The 14,202-nt window shown below is 45.7% G+C and overlaps 1 protein-coding gene across 1 annotated transcript; it reads left to right on the forward strand.

Annotated features, from left to right (window-relative positions):
- The first annotated feature begins 1,031 nt into the window (after positions 1-1,031).
- On the forward strand, positions 1,032-13,116 carry LOC135818373 (proline-serine-threonine phosphatase-interacting protein 1-like). The gene is made up of 12 exons (XM_065331732.1): positions 1,032-1,641; positions 3,941-4,041; positions 4,985-5,059; positions 6,124-6,158; positions 6,729-6,838; positions 7,265-7,327; positions 7,845-7,940; positions 8,243-8,368; positions 8,890-8,988; positions 9,571-9,667; positions 11,360-11,593; positions 12,216-13,116. The coding sequence occupies exons 1-12, from the start codon at positions 1,612-1,614 to the stop codon at positions 12,533-12,535; spliced, it is 1,386 nt and encodes a 461-aa protein (XP_065187804.1). The 5' UTR covers positions 1,032-1,611; the 3' UTR covers positions 12,536-13,116.
- Positions 13,117-14,202: the final 1,086 nt, after the last annotated feature.

Here is a 14,202-nt window from a genome sequence, read left to right on the forward strand (position 1 = left end):
CAGCACTGTTGTTAGAAGTTATTTCATGATTGTCCAGTACACCATGGTACACTTATTTTCACATTTTTTTGCAGCCTAGCAGTAAAATAAAGCCGTTTCACATGTCAGTTCAGCTCGTCCTGTTGTTTGCAATTTTGAAACAAAGAAAAGAATTCAAGCATATCAGTACCATTGTGAAATAACCATGATAACAAGCACATCTCAACATTATGAAGCTGAAACAAGGTACGTGTCCAAGGCATCTATATAATGTATGCACCGTTACATCGTTACTGCCCAACCTGAGCGCGCCCTCTTGTTCGCTTCTCGTACTCTGCTTCACCCTTCACTGAGCAGTTACTACTACTAGTCGTTGCGGGATCAGCAGAGTGGCTAGGGCCAGGACTAGGCAGTAGGGGTGACTGGCCATGGAAATCCGTGCCCCTTGATTCAGGGTCTTTCAAGTACAGTGCTGCTACTAGTTCTGATCTGCCGGATGCTCATTATTTCATCGAGTCATAAAGTAACATAGTTTGTGAATGCGATCGACGCGAGCATGCGAGGATCTACATTACAATTGTAGGAACATGTTTTAGTGTTACCGCAGGCGGCAGATCCATGCAGCTCGTAGTCGTAGGCACAATTACTACAACAATCTCTGCATGCAGGCCCGAGCCGAGGTCTGCAAACCCATCGGGCAAACACATCTACATTCAGACTACATGTACAATGAGTCGAATGACGACTGTCTGTAAATTTTACTCATTTACCGCTAGCACAGAGGTTTTTTTATGCTAGCACCGGCCGAAGCAAATGGTACTCGTACTTCGTAGATAGAGAGCTACATGACATAATCATTGTAATCATTTTAGATCTATGCGAATATGGTAGGGTAGGTAGACACATGCTGAGGATCTAGTATCCGTTCTAGGACAACTGAAGCCATCTGACTGCTACGGCCCTCGTGCCACCCTCCGACTCCGAGGCTGGGTCGCGCGACTCACACCGTCTCACTCTAGTCTCTAGCTCTCACAGTCTCAGTTTCGCCAAGCTAGTGCTTCGCGCGTGACAGGCTGGCTACAGCTCAGACTGCAGGAGTAGGAAAATGTTTGATTCTGCCTGTGCAGTTTTCCTGTGCCAAACGATCATAGTCTTGAGCTGGTATTGAGGCCGAGTCACTGGAAGGAGAAGGAGATTTGGAGACCCGCTTCAAGGGGCCCATCTCTACTTGTGAGCTAGCCCTTACCAGTTGGAAGCTGTCCTAGGCGATAGGCGCTGGAAAGTAGCTGGACGATCAGCTGCATCACAAATTGGTTGCGGTGTGCAGATCGAGGGCTCAACACTTTGCAATTTGACTTACGGTTGGCTCCTTTTCGGTGAGCAGCGATTGGCAGGAGAACACATTGGACTTCGTTGTGCGCGTCACCTTGCGCTGTGCTCACTCGTCCGTTGATAGCGCTAGCAGCGTTTGCACCCTGTGGACCTACGCTGGTTAGCTTCAACTAGTAGATCTACTGGCACGAGCACACGCAGCGCAATAGGTGCCAAAGTAGTGTTGAAAATTGTTCCTCTGGGCAGCAGAAGCAATCGCTAATTGCATATATCCAGATCGAACATCATCGAGGAGCGAAGATGTCCTACAATTTCGTCGATCACTTCTGGGTAAGTACCTGTGCACCATGCAGCGTGTACCATAATCATGGTAGCGAGAATTATTGTACTGTACAAATCAATAATAATTTTTATCGTCGTTCTAAGCATGAGGGCCAAGATTAGTATTTCAGTACTGGCACTCGATTTCGTAGTGTTTGTTACGACAGTGTGAGTTAGCGATCCGTTGTATTGATTGAGCTGCTATTCAGAGTACAACTCGTGCCCAAACAAAGCCGAGATTGTTTATGAATGTCCGGTGGCGTTTCCACTTTGGTCGAGTAAAACAGGGGCTCGTGATTCCGTGTTTTGTTTGATCAGTCAGTCTTGGCGGCACGAGCATCATATTCAAACTGCGTATGCACAGGCTGTACAATACAGCACAGTACTAGGACCTGTCAGTCAGTCTTTACTCAAAATGTTGCCCTCTCTGGCTGATTGATTGACTGTGATAAGGGCTGGCTCTAAACTACTAGTACCGATTTGTGCAAGAACTTAATAAAGTCTTTACTAGTAGTTGGTTCTGCCTTCTGGTGAAGCACAAACTTGTCTTGATAGTGTTGGCGTCAGCTCCTGAGCTAGGCACACAATTTGTTAGATGTCAGCAAATGATTGCCAGAACCGTTCCTGAAGTACCTATTTTACCTGATTATGGTAACTCAAAATGAATTGTCCCAACTCAAGCAAATGCGAAAAGATGTTTCCAGTCTGAGTAGAAGGTCCCACGAAACTAGACACCGTAATCCTCCCCGTTATGCGTATTGCACAACAAACAATATTAATATGTAACAATGTTGATAGGGCTCGAAACTTCAAGGAGTCGAAAGCTCTACGTCATAGACACACCGTGAAGATTGGCATGCCACGCACACGTGAAAGCAGAAATCAATTTAAAGACTGGGCATGATTTGTATTGTTTATTGTACATGGTGAAGAAAAGAAAAGCAAGTGATTGTAATGGGAGGGATGCATGTCAAGTTTGATGATCATAATTTGCAGCTGCTATACTGGCTGTTTCCCTCAAGTACATCACTGAGTGCACAGATATGCACCCATGCTCGTGAGCACAGACACATCCAAACACGCACATGCGTTCAAACACACACACACACACACACACACACACACACACACACACACACACACACACACACACACACACACACACACACACATACACCACACACCACACACACACACACACACACGCACGCACATACACACACACACACACACACACACACACACACACACACACAAGCACACATAAGCACACACAAACACGTGCATGCATACAGGCCATGTACGGACCATGTACGCCCGTCACAAGACAGTGCTGTGGCTGCTCATGTGTGACACCCTTTGGTTTCCTCAAGGCAGCAGCGATAGGGGACATGCTCTGAATGCTAACATGTAGATCAAGACTGGCATCACAGTAATCAATTCATATAGGCAGTGAGGCTTGCTTGAGTTGGCCATGATGCACAGATGGCCAACATCAGATGGAGCATGCCCCCCCCCCCCCCCACAACACATACACGCAAATACACTCATACACAGCCAGATTGTTGAGAGCACAGTGTGCTCAATGGTGAACTGAATCTGCGCCGATGGGCCAGTTGTAATTCACTCGTTGAGGTCACTACTCTGTTGTCTGCATCTCCGACACTGAGTTGAGCTGGGCTCTGCTTGTATCGCATTCTCTATGATCTCTCAGCTTGGAAAGGCTTTACTCACGCGCATGCAGGTGCAGGCGATCTCTAGGCGAGGAACAGCAGCGGAACCCTGTGTTGCACAATAGTATTATGCTTATTGTGTCAATGCATATTGTACGCAATCTGTCACATATTATTAATATTATCTTCGAATATGATTTCTATAGGAAATGTGTTTGCTCCCCACACCGGAGTTCGCGCTATGCTATGCAATGTGCAAAGTCATGTCGGCGGAAAAGCGCGAGCTCCGGTGTGGGGAGCAAACATATTTCCTATGTAATCATCACCAAAGTCGCTACAACATTTTTTTAAAATTTTCTTTCATTTTTTATGAAAGTGCACATGCCTACATAGAATGGAAGAGAACAACAACAACAACAACAACAACAACAACAACAACAACAGCAGCAACAACAACAACAACAACAACAACAACAACAACAACAACAACAACAACAACAACAACAACAACAACAACAACAACAACAACAGCAAGAGAACATAGGGGACGACAAAGGGAGTGTAGGTGCTATAAAAGCTGTATCTCCGATTATGATGTCTCTCTTCCCCCCCCCCCCCCCCCCTCTCTCTAACAGGAACTGGACTTCACAGGTGTGACTGGATATGATGTCCTGGTCAAGCGGCTCAAGGATGGCAAGAAGATGACGCAGGACTTCGAGGACTTTATACGTGCTCGGTAAGCTGCACTGGAATCCTTCTTGCCCGTGACTTTGATCAATGGTCGGGCCGGCCGGAACCGGTCCGGTCGGTCAGGTCATCACCCCACCAACGTGTTGGCCAGCAAGGCATGTCTACTGCTGAGAAGGCTACGAATACACGGCACGGAAGACTATGGTATGATGGGACCAATCAAAACCTGCGTCCGGCGGTCCTGATGGTGCTTGCTGTTCAAAGCCATTTGCAGGCGATGAGCTTTGCAACGGGAGAATTTCACACGTGACGCGGCAAAGCCATGCACCCTTCCTGCACTGGACGCATGTCACGTACAGGGTTGTGCTGTTGTGCCATTGTTTCGATAGATTAAAACAAACCCTGTCGCATGGACTTCAGAAACGTGCGTGCAACTTTATTTACACGTACCTCTATAGTAACTATCCTGTATGGAGTGGTGTCTGCGGCACTTGTTTGCCAATCTTTACAAAGAAATTGCAGTGATGATCGTGGACAACGTGAAGCCCTGAGTTGCAACATACACTCGACTTCGCTATTGACGACTGCGGATAAAACGACAATTCACGAACAACGACAGAATTTCCATGCCCAGAGCAAAGTCCCACCCTGAGTTGCAACGTACGGTGCTGGCAACTACAATGCGACCCCTGAGCGGTGCGCTCACATCGCAAAGACCCACCACAGGATTGTAACGCTACGAAACAGAGGCCGCTAGAATGTGAACGCACCGCTCAGGGGTCGGATTTCAGTTGCCAGCACTGTACATGTAGCTTCTCCCTTCCCTCTACTGCCTGTATTATCTCAGCTAGTGCAGGAGCATAGCATCCTCTGTGTGTAGGGAATCTCCACACAAAAGGCGGAATACATGAATACCTGGTGTTGTAGTCTAACTACAAGTACCTGTTTGTGCTGTTCTGTGTGGCATTACCGGTTGGTGATTTGTTCAGGGCAAAGCTGGAGGAAACTTACTCCAAGGAGTTAATGAAGCTGGTGAAGAACTCGCACGGGGAAACAGAGATTGGGTGAGTTGATTGTGAGGGTGTTGTTATTTTGCGCAGCCACTGGTGCTTTTGTGAACATGTTAGTATGTGACTATGAGGCATTTATGTGATGTAATTACGGCGTGCAGACAGACAGACCGACACACACACACACACAGACACACACACACACACCCGCACGCACGCACACGCACACACACACACACACACACACACACACACATGCACACATCGTACACGCTTCGCTGGTATCTAATGGAATTATGCATGATGTGCTAGTGTACAATGCATGTGTACGCGCAGGCTTTGGTCTTTGCACAGGCACGTGCATGCGTGTGTGTGTAAGGGAGAAAAAAAGAACAAAACTCACACACACATGCATGCCATGAGTACGATATTATTATTATCAAGAGTAGATAAACAAGAGTGTGCAAGTCGCGGATGGGTTGGCCCACGGCGGAATTTTTTGTTGACGTAATCTTTTCGACGACGCACGCGCTATGAGTCTTTCGGAAAGTTTTCCCTCGTGCACTTGGCCCGATTTGCACTACAAAGTCGGTGCCCAGCACGTGCTCTCACACTGCTCTGCAGCAAAATGCGCGTTCTTCTGAAAAAAGGTGACGTCAACAAAAAATTCCGCCGTGGGCGGGGGTATCTGCAGATTGTGCAGGAGAGATCCGGAGTTGCACACTCTTGTTTATCTACTCTTGTTATTATGTATGAATGAGCATGCAAGAGAATGTACAAGTGTGCGTTGTACTGAATAGGGTACATTTTTTGAATGAGTATAGTCAAATATACGGTTAAAAAAGAGTCCGCAGGATTGCCATGGCTTATAGGTTATAACCGGTTAACCGACCGTTAGCTTAGCAGTTAACCGTCAGGGGTAAAACCGTGACCGTTTGAGCCCTAAACATAGTACTTGTGCCCAGTATGAAACAATGAAAAAAATGAATAATGGTGAAGTGAAAATGTGTTTTCTTCCCAATATGGTTTCATTATGTGTGGGTGTTTGACTCGTCAAGTAATCAAACATGTGAATCTGGCTATAATTCTTCTCTCCGTTCTGCTCGGTTCTTGCGCAGATCTCTTAGAGCATCATGGGACTGTCTAAAGTCTGGTAAGACACGGAGTTTGTAAAATATTTGCTCTTCTCAGGATTGGTAATACGAACGCTATCCGTAGTATTGAAACCAGCATGCATGCACTGGTGACAAGTGCCACTAGCTGGTGTTCACTGTTTATGGTGCTAGAGCCAGTGCAGTGCAGCAGTCTAGTGGAGAGAGTAGATTTCCCGGCTTAGTATGACCTGCACGTATACTGTAAGACCAGATATTTTAACGTCAATTAAAATTAACGATCTCCGGATTTTGTGGGTTAACGAGGTCAAATTCTAACGAATTCTGTCTCAAAATCGGCAAATAACTGTACATGTACATATCATGTTGCACATAACGACTTCAAATGTTAACGATTCCTTCGAATTCGTCAACTCGTTAGAATTAAATGTTCGTTAACATTACTGGTCGTACAGTAGCTAGTAATGTCACTTCACTGCTAGTCACGGTCATGTGATCCGATAATGCTATCATGTTGTGTGATAGATAATGTCATGTGACCATATCATGCGGTCATACCATGTGATTATGCACGGTGCCGGGTTATGCTGTTTGCACCACCGTGTGTGCAGAAACGGAAGCATGCAGTCGTGAGCACTTGTCAGTGTCGCAACGGCTGAACAATGAACTGGAGAAGAGCACCAAAGAGTTTCGGGAGAAGCAGCGCGACACCAGGAAGAAGGTTGGTACTACTCACATGCTGCGTTTACACGATCTTTTGCTCGAGGATACGTTCTAAACCAGTGGTAGCAATCGACTTATGGCCTTTGTCACTTGCCATCATTAGCTACCATTCCTAAGCCTTGGCAATACGGTAGTGAATATACCCAGCAGCATTTTTGGACAAAATTTGGAAGTGAGTTGGAATCTTGCCCTCCCCAGTCTGAGTAATTCCTCTGCTAAATGCCACGGTGTTGAGACCTTTGTTTGTAATCTGCTTGCAGCCTCTACTTTAGTTTAAAAGCATATCATTACCCTCACTTGTCTCAGATTGAAGGAACTGGGAATGGTCCATTGCACGGTTCGTTTTCCCCGGGACAGTCTACACGGTCCAGTCTTGTTAGCTGCTGTTTATTTTTATTTCTGTTTCTATGTTTTGTTTTCCTAGGCTGAAGAAACGGTCAAGAGAGCCCAGGGTTTCAAGAAGAGCTCGTATCAATCGGAGACCAAGGTCAGTGACTGTGTATGATGATCCAAGGCTTCGAACAATCCAGCTCACCGTTCCCTACATAAAATATCCTGCTCCTACTCGGAACCATGGCCACCACCACCACACCAAGTGTCCTCAAGCTTCACTCTTTTGTTCCGGATCTTATTATGCATGATTAGACCTGCTCTAGATCATCCTATGGTGTGCCACAACTTACCAGTATATATAACAAATTCTGCTCAGGGCACGGTCCATTTTCATCAACTTGTACTTTGATATTCCTATGCATTTCTTGGTTGTACTTCATATGAAGGGCTCCAATTCAAAACGCGATAAAGACCAAACCGGAGCTTTTGCGTTTTTTTGTCACGAAAGAATTCGTTTTCACCTCACGGACGACTGTGTGTCGGTTTACGGGTGTGCAGTGCAGACCTAAAAAGAACAAACGAAAAAAATGGACTTCCTGAAATTTCCACGAAATGGATTTATCTCGTTTTAATTGGAGCCCTTCATATGCTCATCTCTTATGTGCCTGCAGGCTAAGCAAGAGTATCATTCCAAGTGCCGTGCTGCGGACAAGGCCGAGGAAGTCGCCAGCAAGTCCGGCCATTTGCAGCCGAAAAAAATTGAAGAGGTACGCTAGGCAAGAGGAGCTCCCAAGGTGTTCACTCTCGTTTGAAAATATCATTCGCAGTATCTGTGTTGTCTGACTGCCTCAGACCTTCTCTCTACTGTACTGCGCATACGTATAGTATAATTCTGTGTATTTGGTTAGGAATGTGTGAGTGCAAGATCAGTGCCGTGATGTATAACTGCATGCATCCGCAACAACAATATTTGCGGCATATCTGATGTTTGTACGTTTCGATCAATATGCGGGTGCATCCAGGATTTAAAGCTGACAATGTATAGCCTGTTTTTTGTCAACTTGTACAGCTGAAAATGAAGGCGAAGAAAGCGAGGCAAGCATCTGAACTAGCTGATCAGAGCTACCAGGAAGCCGTCAAGAATCTCGACGAGGCCAGGTTACTGTGGGAGCGAGAAATGGAGGTGGCGTGCAAGGTTGGACGGATTTATGGATTTCAAGTTTCGGTTAAAATGGGTCAGGAGCACTGGGGTTGAATGAGAGATGGGGAGTTGTGTTGTGGAATTTTTATTATTATCCTGTCATTGTTAGTTAGCCCACTGAACCTGTCCTGGGTGAAGAATTCTGCGGGGAATTGGGACAGAATCTCAAGGGATATATACTCAGATTTCATTATGGCATTGAAAAGGATTCGAGTGAGGTGTGATTGTCTTTAGCCGACAAGGCTCTGTATACACTATTGCTGGCCTGGTGCACATCTCGGCGGTGACATCACCCCCCCCCCCCCCCTATACACACACCCAAACACAACAGACTTGCAAATGTGTGAGTACCATAGTGGTCGTGCCTTGTGGTATGAAGTTGGGTGTTGCTTTTCCGTTATGTTTCCGCGGCAACTTTAGTTTGGAGGGAAGTCCATTGGCGGTCAGATGTAGTAGCCTGGTGATCACCAGCTCTGTAATAAGAACATGCTCTTCCATTGGTTGGCTGTCTGTAGGTATTTCAAGACTTGGAGGAGGAGCGAGTGTTGTTCCTGCGGCAAATGATGTGGAAACACTGCAATGTCTATTCATCTTTAGCGGTCCGAGATGACGAGGTATGTGTGCCCGGCCCTAGTGCATAGATCGACCGACGTACCATCCAGAGTGCATGAGTCGCAAGTGTATTGAACTGCACATGTATTAGCCTCTATCTTGTTAAGAGATTTTGTAGCGTGCTGTCAACATTTAGCTTATTCTTATATTGGATAGTTAGCCGGTATCAAATGTGAAATAGAAGAAAACATATGGGAACGAGTTATGAAGCAACTATCCACGACTGTAACAAGATAATCTATTCTGACTGCTTATTATCTTGTTACAATCGTGGATAGTTGCTTCATAACTAATTCCCATTTTGTTTTCCTTTATTCTTATCTCATAGTGCTTTTCGTTCCCTCAACTGTTACACTGTATCACAAGTCGTTCTTGTCGCCCTGTTACATGTGTCCATTTCTCACTTTTGTATATCACAATATTAGTACCCAGTTGTTTTGTTCCAATTTTCACTCTGCTCTTTAGCAGGCGACGGTGCCATGCACGTTTTAGCCAATCGTCAGGACAATAGCCGTGGGGTGTATTTTTGTGGCATGTGTCGAGGTCTTCTCTCCTGCCTCTGTGTCTCTGTTTTGCACCTGCAGGTACACGAGGCTGTGCGGTGCTCCCTAGAACAGTGTGATGCCGACAGCGACTTAACGCTATTTGTCCAGCAGAAAAGAACCGGATCGGACAGACCAGGTAAGCGGAAAACGTCTGACGTACCATATTTGCAGATGCAGTATCTTGGTTCCAGGGTGTGCACAACACTTCAGCCATTACATTGTATATTGAGTGGTGAAAATGTTGATCAGAGCTGCGGGGGGGGGGGGGGGGGGGGGCACACATTACGCTGAAGCCTATGGTGAGTATTATTATTATTATACTCTGCTCTGGTAGACCACTACCCCATAAAACTAACTGGTTTGCTCTGTATGTGTGTAAAGGAGATCCCCCCCCCCCCCCCTCCAGGTGGCAAAACAATGTTATTGCACGGAATGGGTCTATAGACTGTCGAAGTGCTGACGACACGCTGCCTGAAAACTCTTAGTATCGCATGGTTACAAGGCCAAGTGGTGACAAACAAAAGTGTCGTCACCTGCACTTGTCGTGTTTCCAACAGTCACGGCATCACTTTGACTGGGGCTCGCGCTCGAGCAAGATCACGAGTTCAAATTATTTGTGTTACTTGTCTTCGAGAAGTTTCTCCTTTGCTGTCAAGCCATAGTGCAGTATATTCCGACTGAGTGTTCACCAGCACCTGAGAGATAGGAGTTTTGATGTTTGCTTGCCGCTGGACAGGGAAACGAGCACAGAATTGGTTGGTTTCAGAACCAAAAAAAAACAGCGATCGCTGCGATTCGAAATAACAGAGACACTCGCCATTTTTTCTTGACCAGCGACTGCATGTAAAGACAAACGGCACTACAGGCACAGCAATGGCTCAGCAACAAATCAGCTTGAGCTTCTCCTTCTCTACTAAATGAAAACTAAAAACCCAGCGACCAGTAACTTAGTTGACATAAATATTCTCGCTCGCGCTCCCCAGTCAATATGATGCTGTGTTCACTGTTCAGTGCATGCTGCTGCCACTGGAAACACGACAAGCCCACGTGACGCGACTTTTGTTTGTTACCACTTGGTCAAGTCACTACGCGTTGTCAAGAAGCAGTGAATTCAGACTTTGCGGCATATATGTAGTGACATTAGGGATATCTCATGGGTTCTTCTGTTGCAGAAAAATGGGGCAGCATTTTATGGCAAGTCGGGTTCACCATGTTAGGGTGTTTCCGCCTGTCCCAGACGACGGCTGCAATGGCCAACCGGTCAACAAAGAAGTTGAGGCCAAAGAGAAAGATTTATTTCATGCTTTTCATGCTTATAATGAAGGAGTGTGACGTAGGCGTCGGGTCGCTACAGCATCTCCAATTCTTGAAACGAATAGAAAGAAGGGCCGATAGGTTACGATTTACCGTAAAGTCGCGGATAAAAGCCGGGCTTATAAGCATATAAGCCGCTTTCTGCATCAGGCTTTAATGCAAACCAGGCTTGTATGCAAACCATGCTTATATGCACCACTGATTTTTTTGCCAGGCTTGTATGCACATCGGCACGCGTAGATCTACCACTGACTACCGGTATGGCGGCAGTTTTACTTTGCACCGTACAAAGCGCATGCACTCTTGACCTACCCGATCCGCGCTTGCATAGAAGCCAGGCTTCTACCCGCGACAGGCTTATACGCATTTGACCCGTTTCATTTTCAGGCTTCTATCCGCGATGTGCTTGTATGCAAACCCGGCTTTTATCCGCGACTTTACGGTATGACTACCAGTCCACCAATGTAACACGTCTTAAAACAAATCTTATTTTTTTTCTTGTTGTCCCCCCTAGTCCCTATTGAGTATGAAAACTTCTACGGCAACAACCCACCTCAGTCTATTCGTCCAAGCGCTGCTCGCGTGAACCAAGCGAATTCTCATCAGGCCCAAGGTGCGGCTGCTGGTGCACCTATGCAAGCGCGTACTCTACCACGTGTGCCCGGTCAGTCGGACGCATCGGTCAACCCGCACATGATGCGACCACCCGCTGACATACCGCAGCCGACGCTGATTGCTATCGATGACGGTGAGGAAGCACGTGTGTGTTCTCTGCTGCTCTCTTTCTCTATATCGCTATGTGTCTGTCTTGGTGTCTGGCTGTTTGTATGTCTATCTGTCTGTTTGTCTGTCCATCTATCTGTCTCTCTTTCCCACACAAATTTCGCTCATGACATCATTAATTAGCAGCTTAATGAATTGTTTGGTTGTGTCTTCTTTTCATTCATACGTACAATGCTAGCATGCTTACGCTGAATGCAATCGGAATCTTAATTAACTGAACTGTTTCCTGGGCTACACACAGAATCTGTTTGTTCATTATCCCAGCCCAGTGCCATACTGCAGTCGACTTGCTCATTTTACATTTTCAAAGTACAATTTGTGCATCGTGCACTAAGTCTGAGATCTATATTTTAAGTGCCTGCTGTGAGTCGGATTACTACTAGACACATTTTCTATGAATACTGAGGCGATCATTACTTTGACCCTGTAGAAATCGTTTTAAAATAAACTGCCAAACTAAAGACCTTCCATGCCTTATATGAGAGTTATTCCTGATATCGTTCTTGAGACAGAGAGAGAAGTAAGTTAGATCAATTGTTGCTTTTGTCAAATGTCTGTTCACTGTGTGTTCATGTTTTCACTATCAGGAGCCTACTCCTCAGTGCCGCAGGGAATGCAACAGCAACATCACATGCAGGCGGCGATGCAGCCCCAGCCCCAGCTCCAGGTCCAGCCCCAGCCCCAGCACCACCCGGGGCATCACAACGGTGGCATGCCGCCCGGTGCTCGTGCTGGTATGGGCCAGTGCCGGGCAAACTTCCCGTATGAAGCCCAGGGTCCGGAGGAGCTGACGTTTATGGAAGGGGAAATCATCACGATCGTTATGAAAGAGGACGGGAATTGGTGGAGAGGCGACGTCCGCGGGCGTCAGGGAATGTTCCCTTGCAACTATGTCACTGAATTCTAACTAGCGCAGTCAGGTTGTTTGACTAGCTCTGAAGTGCGTGTTTGGTTGAAGTAGAAGACATTGTTCTATGCTGGCTGCGTGCTGATCATAGCTCCGGTGAGCAGTCTCTGGTATTCAGCAGCCGGTGCCAGCGCCATTGCAAATGCATGTAACGGACTGTACAAACCATTGCCTGAATTCTGAATCCTACAAACGTGTCAGTGCCTATGTCCTTCCCCAGCCGTCCTCACTGTATAGGTTTAGGTGACAGCTCAAATTACCAAAAAGCATTATTGGATCCAAACACTATCCTAATTGCAGAATTTCTTATCAATTTTACAGTATTTATCTTGATTAAACCAATGCTGCTTGCGACCCCATATACGCATGTTGTTCGATTTGCTACTATGCATCATTATTTTTTTGATAACGGACTGAATGATTCGAATTTTGCTGGTGAAAATTCTTCAAGGAATCGTCCACTACAGTCTATTAAAAATTAAATCTTGACTTTTATAACAGGAATTAGCTCCCAAGCCTGATTATAATTCAACCGTATAATTATGGGTTTTGGAACGACAAATCAAGCATTGTGTGATGCGGAAAGTGGCCCGGCCGGCGGTTTTGGAAACCCTTGCTGAAAACTAAATACGTACTTATATTCTTCTCAAGCTTTTATTAAAACGAAAGTAGTTTTACTTCATAAACGCTGGAGAAATCTTCTGACTCCGAAGCTGCACCTAGACTCACGCTGGCCATCCGCATTGTTGTCCCTCATACGGACGGCCGATTAGTTGTTGGAGGTGACAGCGTTGTGAATCGCTACCTGCTCTCAGCATCTGTTTTTGCACCACTCCATGAGTGATTCTGACTCGTGCTGCTACCTGGCGACTCACGAGGTATTTATTGCTCTCAAAGCCGAGCATCTATGAGTAGTTTCGAATTCATAATAATAATAATTATATAGACCAGATGTTGTGACTGAAGTCCAGCTTCGAAATCTCCATAATTATTGTGGTTCAGTCTGGGCAAGCAGAGATAATCAGCAGCATCACCTTTTGTGAGTGAAGTGAGAACCAGCCATGAATCCTGAATAACCCAGGGCAGCCCGCATTCTTCCTTTTCCCAGCGAGTATTATTAATCCTTCAGGGGTCGAATTGCTTTCAGGACCTTTTTAATTTGATATGGCATTAAAAATAGCAAATATCTGAAGAACCATTCCCAATAATTACTATCACAACACCTATTATTTTTCAGAATGAGGAGGGAAATGAGAATCCAAATAGAAAAAAAAACCGGTGCTCATTCTGATAATGTGATATTGCTAACACTGGCTCTAAATGTAGGCAAAAGAATACGAAAGTGGCAATTTGATGTTGACTGGAAAATCCACGTATGCGGATGAACCCATTCATGAACTTTTCATAATCATGGATGTAGTTGAGCTGACTGCTCAATACGAAGTACTAGTACACTTCAGTCGTACTTGTTTTGTGAATTCTGTCCTTGCATGGGTGATGCAAACGCATCCAAATATGTTGCACTTTCATTGCCAAAAATAATGTATTGTCCCTGAAAGCCCCTCATGTTGCATCATCATCCTTTATATTTATATTTATTCCCGTAGCTATGCAGAAGACGTTACTTCAGTAACGTCTGGCGCTAGCCAGGGTCCACACAGCTTTAA

The sequence above is a fragment of the Sycon ciliatum genome, chromosome 5 (assembly GCF_964019385.1).
Source record: "Sycon ciliatum chromosome 5, ocSycCili1.1, whole genome shotgun sequence".
NCBI classification, from domain to species: domain Eukaryota; kingdom Metazoa; phylum Porifera; class Calcarea; order Leucosolenida; family Sycettidae; genus Sycon; species Sycon ciliatum.

Bases quoted from the DNA above. Each gene is read 5' to 3' on its own strand.
- LOC135818373 (XM_065331732.1), top strand. From the start codon at position 1,612: ATGTCCTACAATTTCGTCGATCACTTCTGG. The intron at 6,839-7,264 runs GTTGGTACTACT...TTGTTTTCCTAG, and splicing joins AGCGCGACACCAGGAAGAAG to GCTGAAGAAACGGTCAAGAG. The intron at 7,941-8,242 runs GTACGCTAGGCA...CAACTTGTACAG, and splicing joins AGCCGAAAAAAATTGAAGAG to CTGAAAATGAAGGCGAAGAA.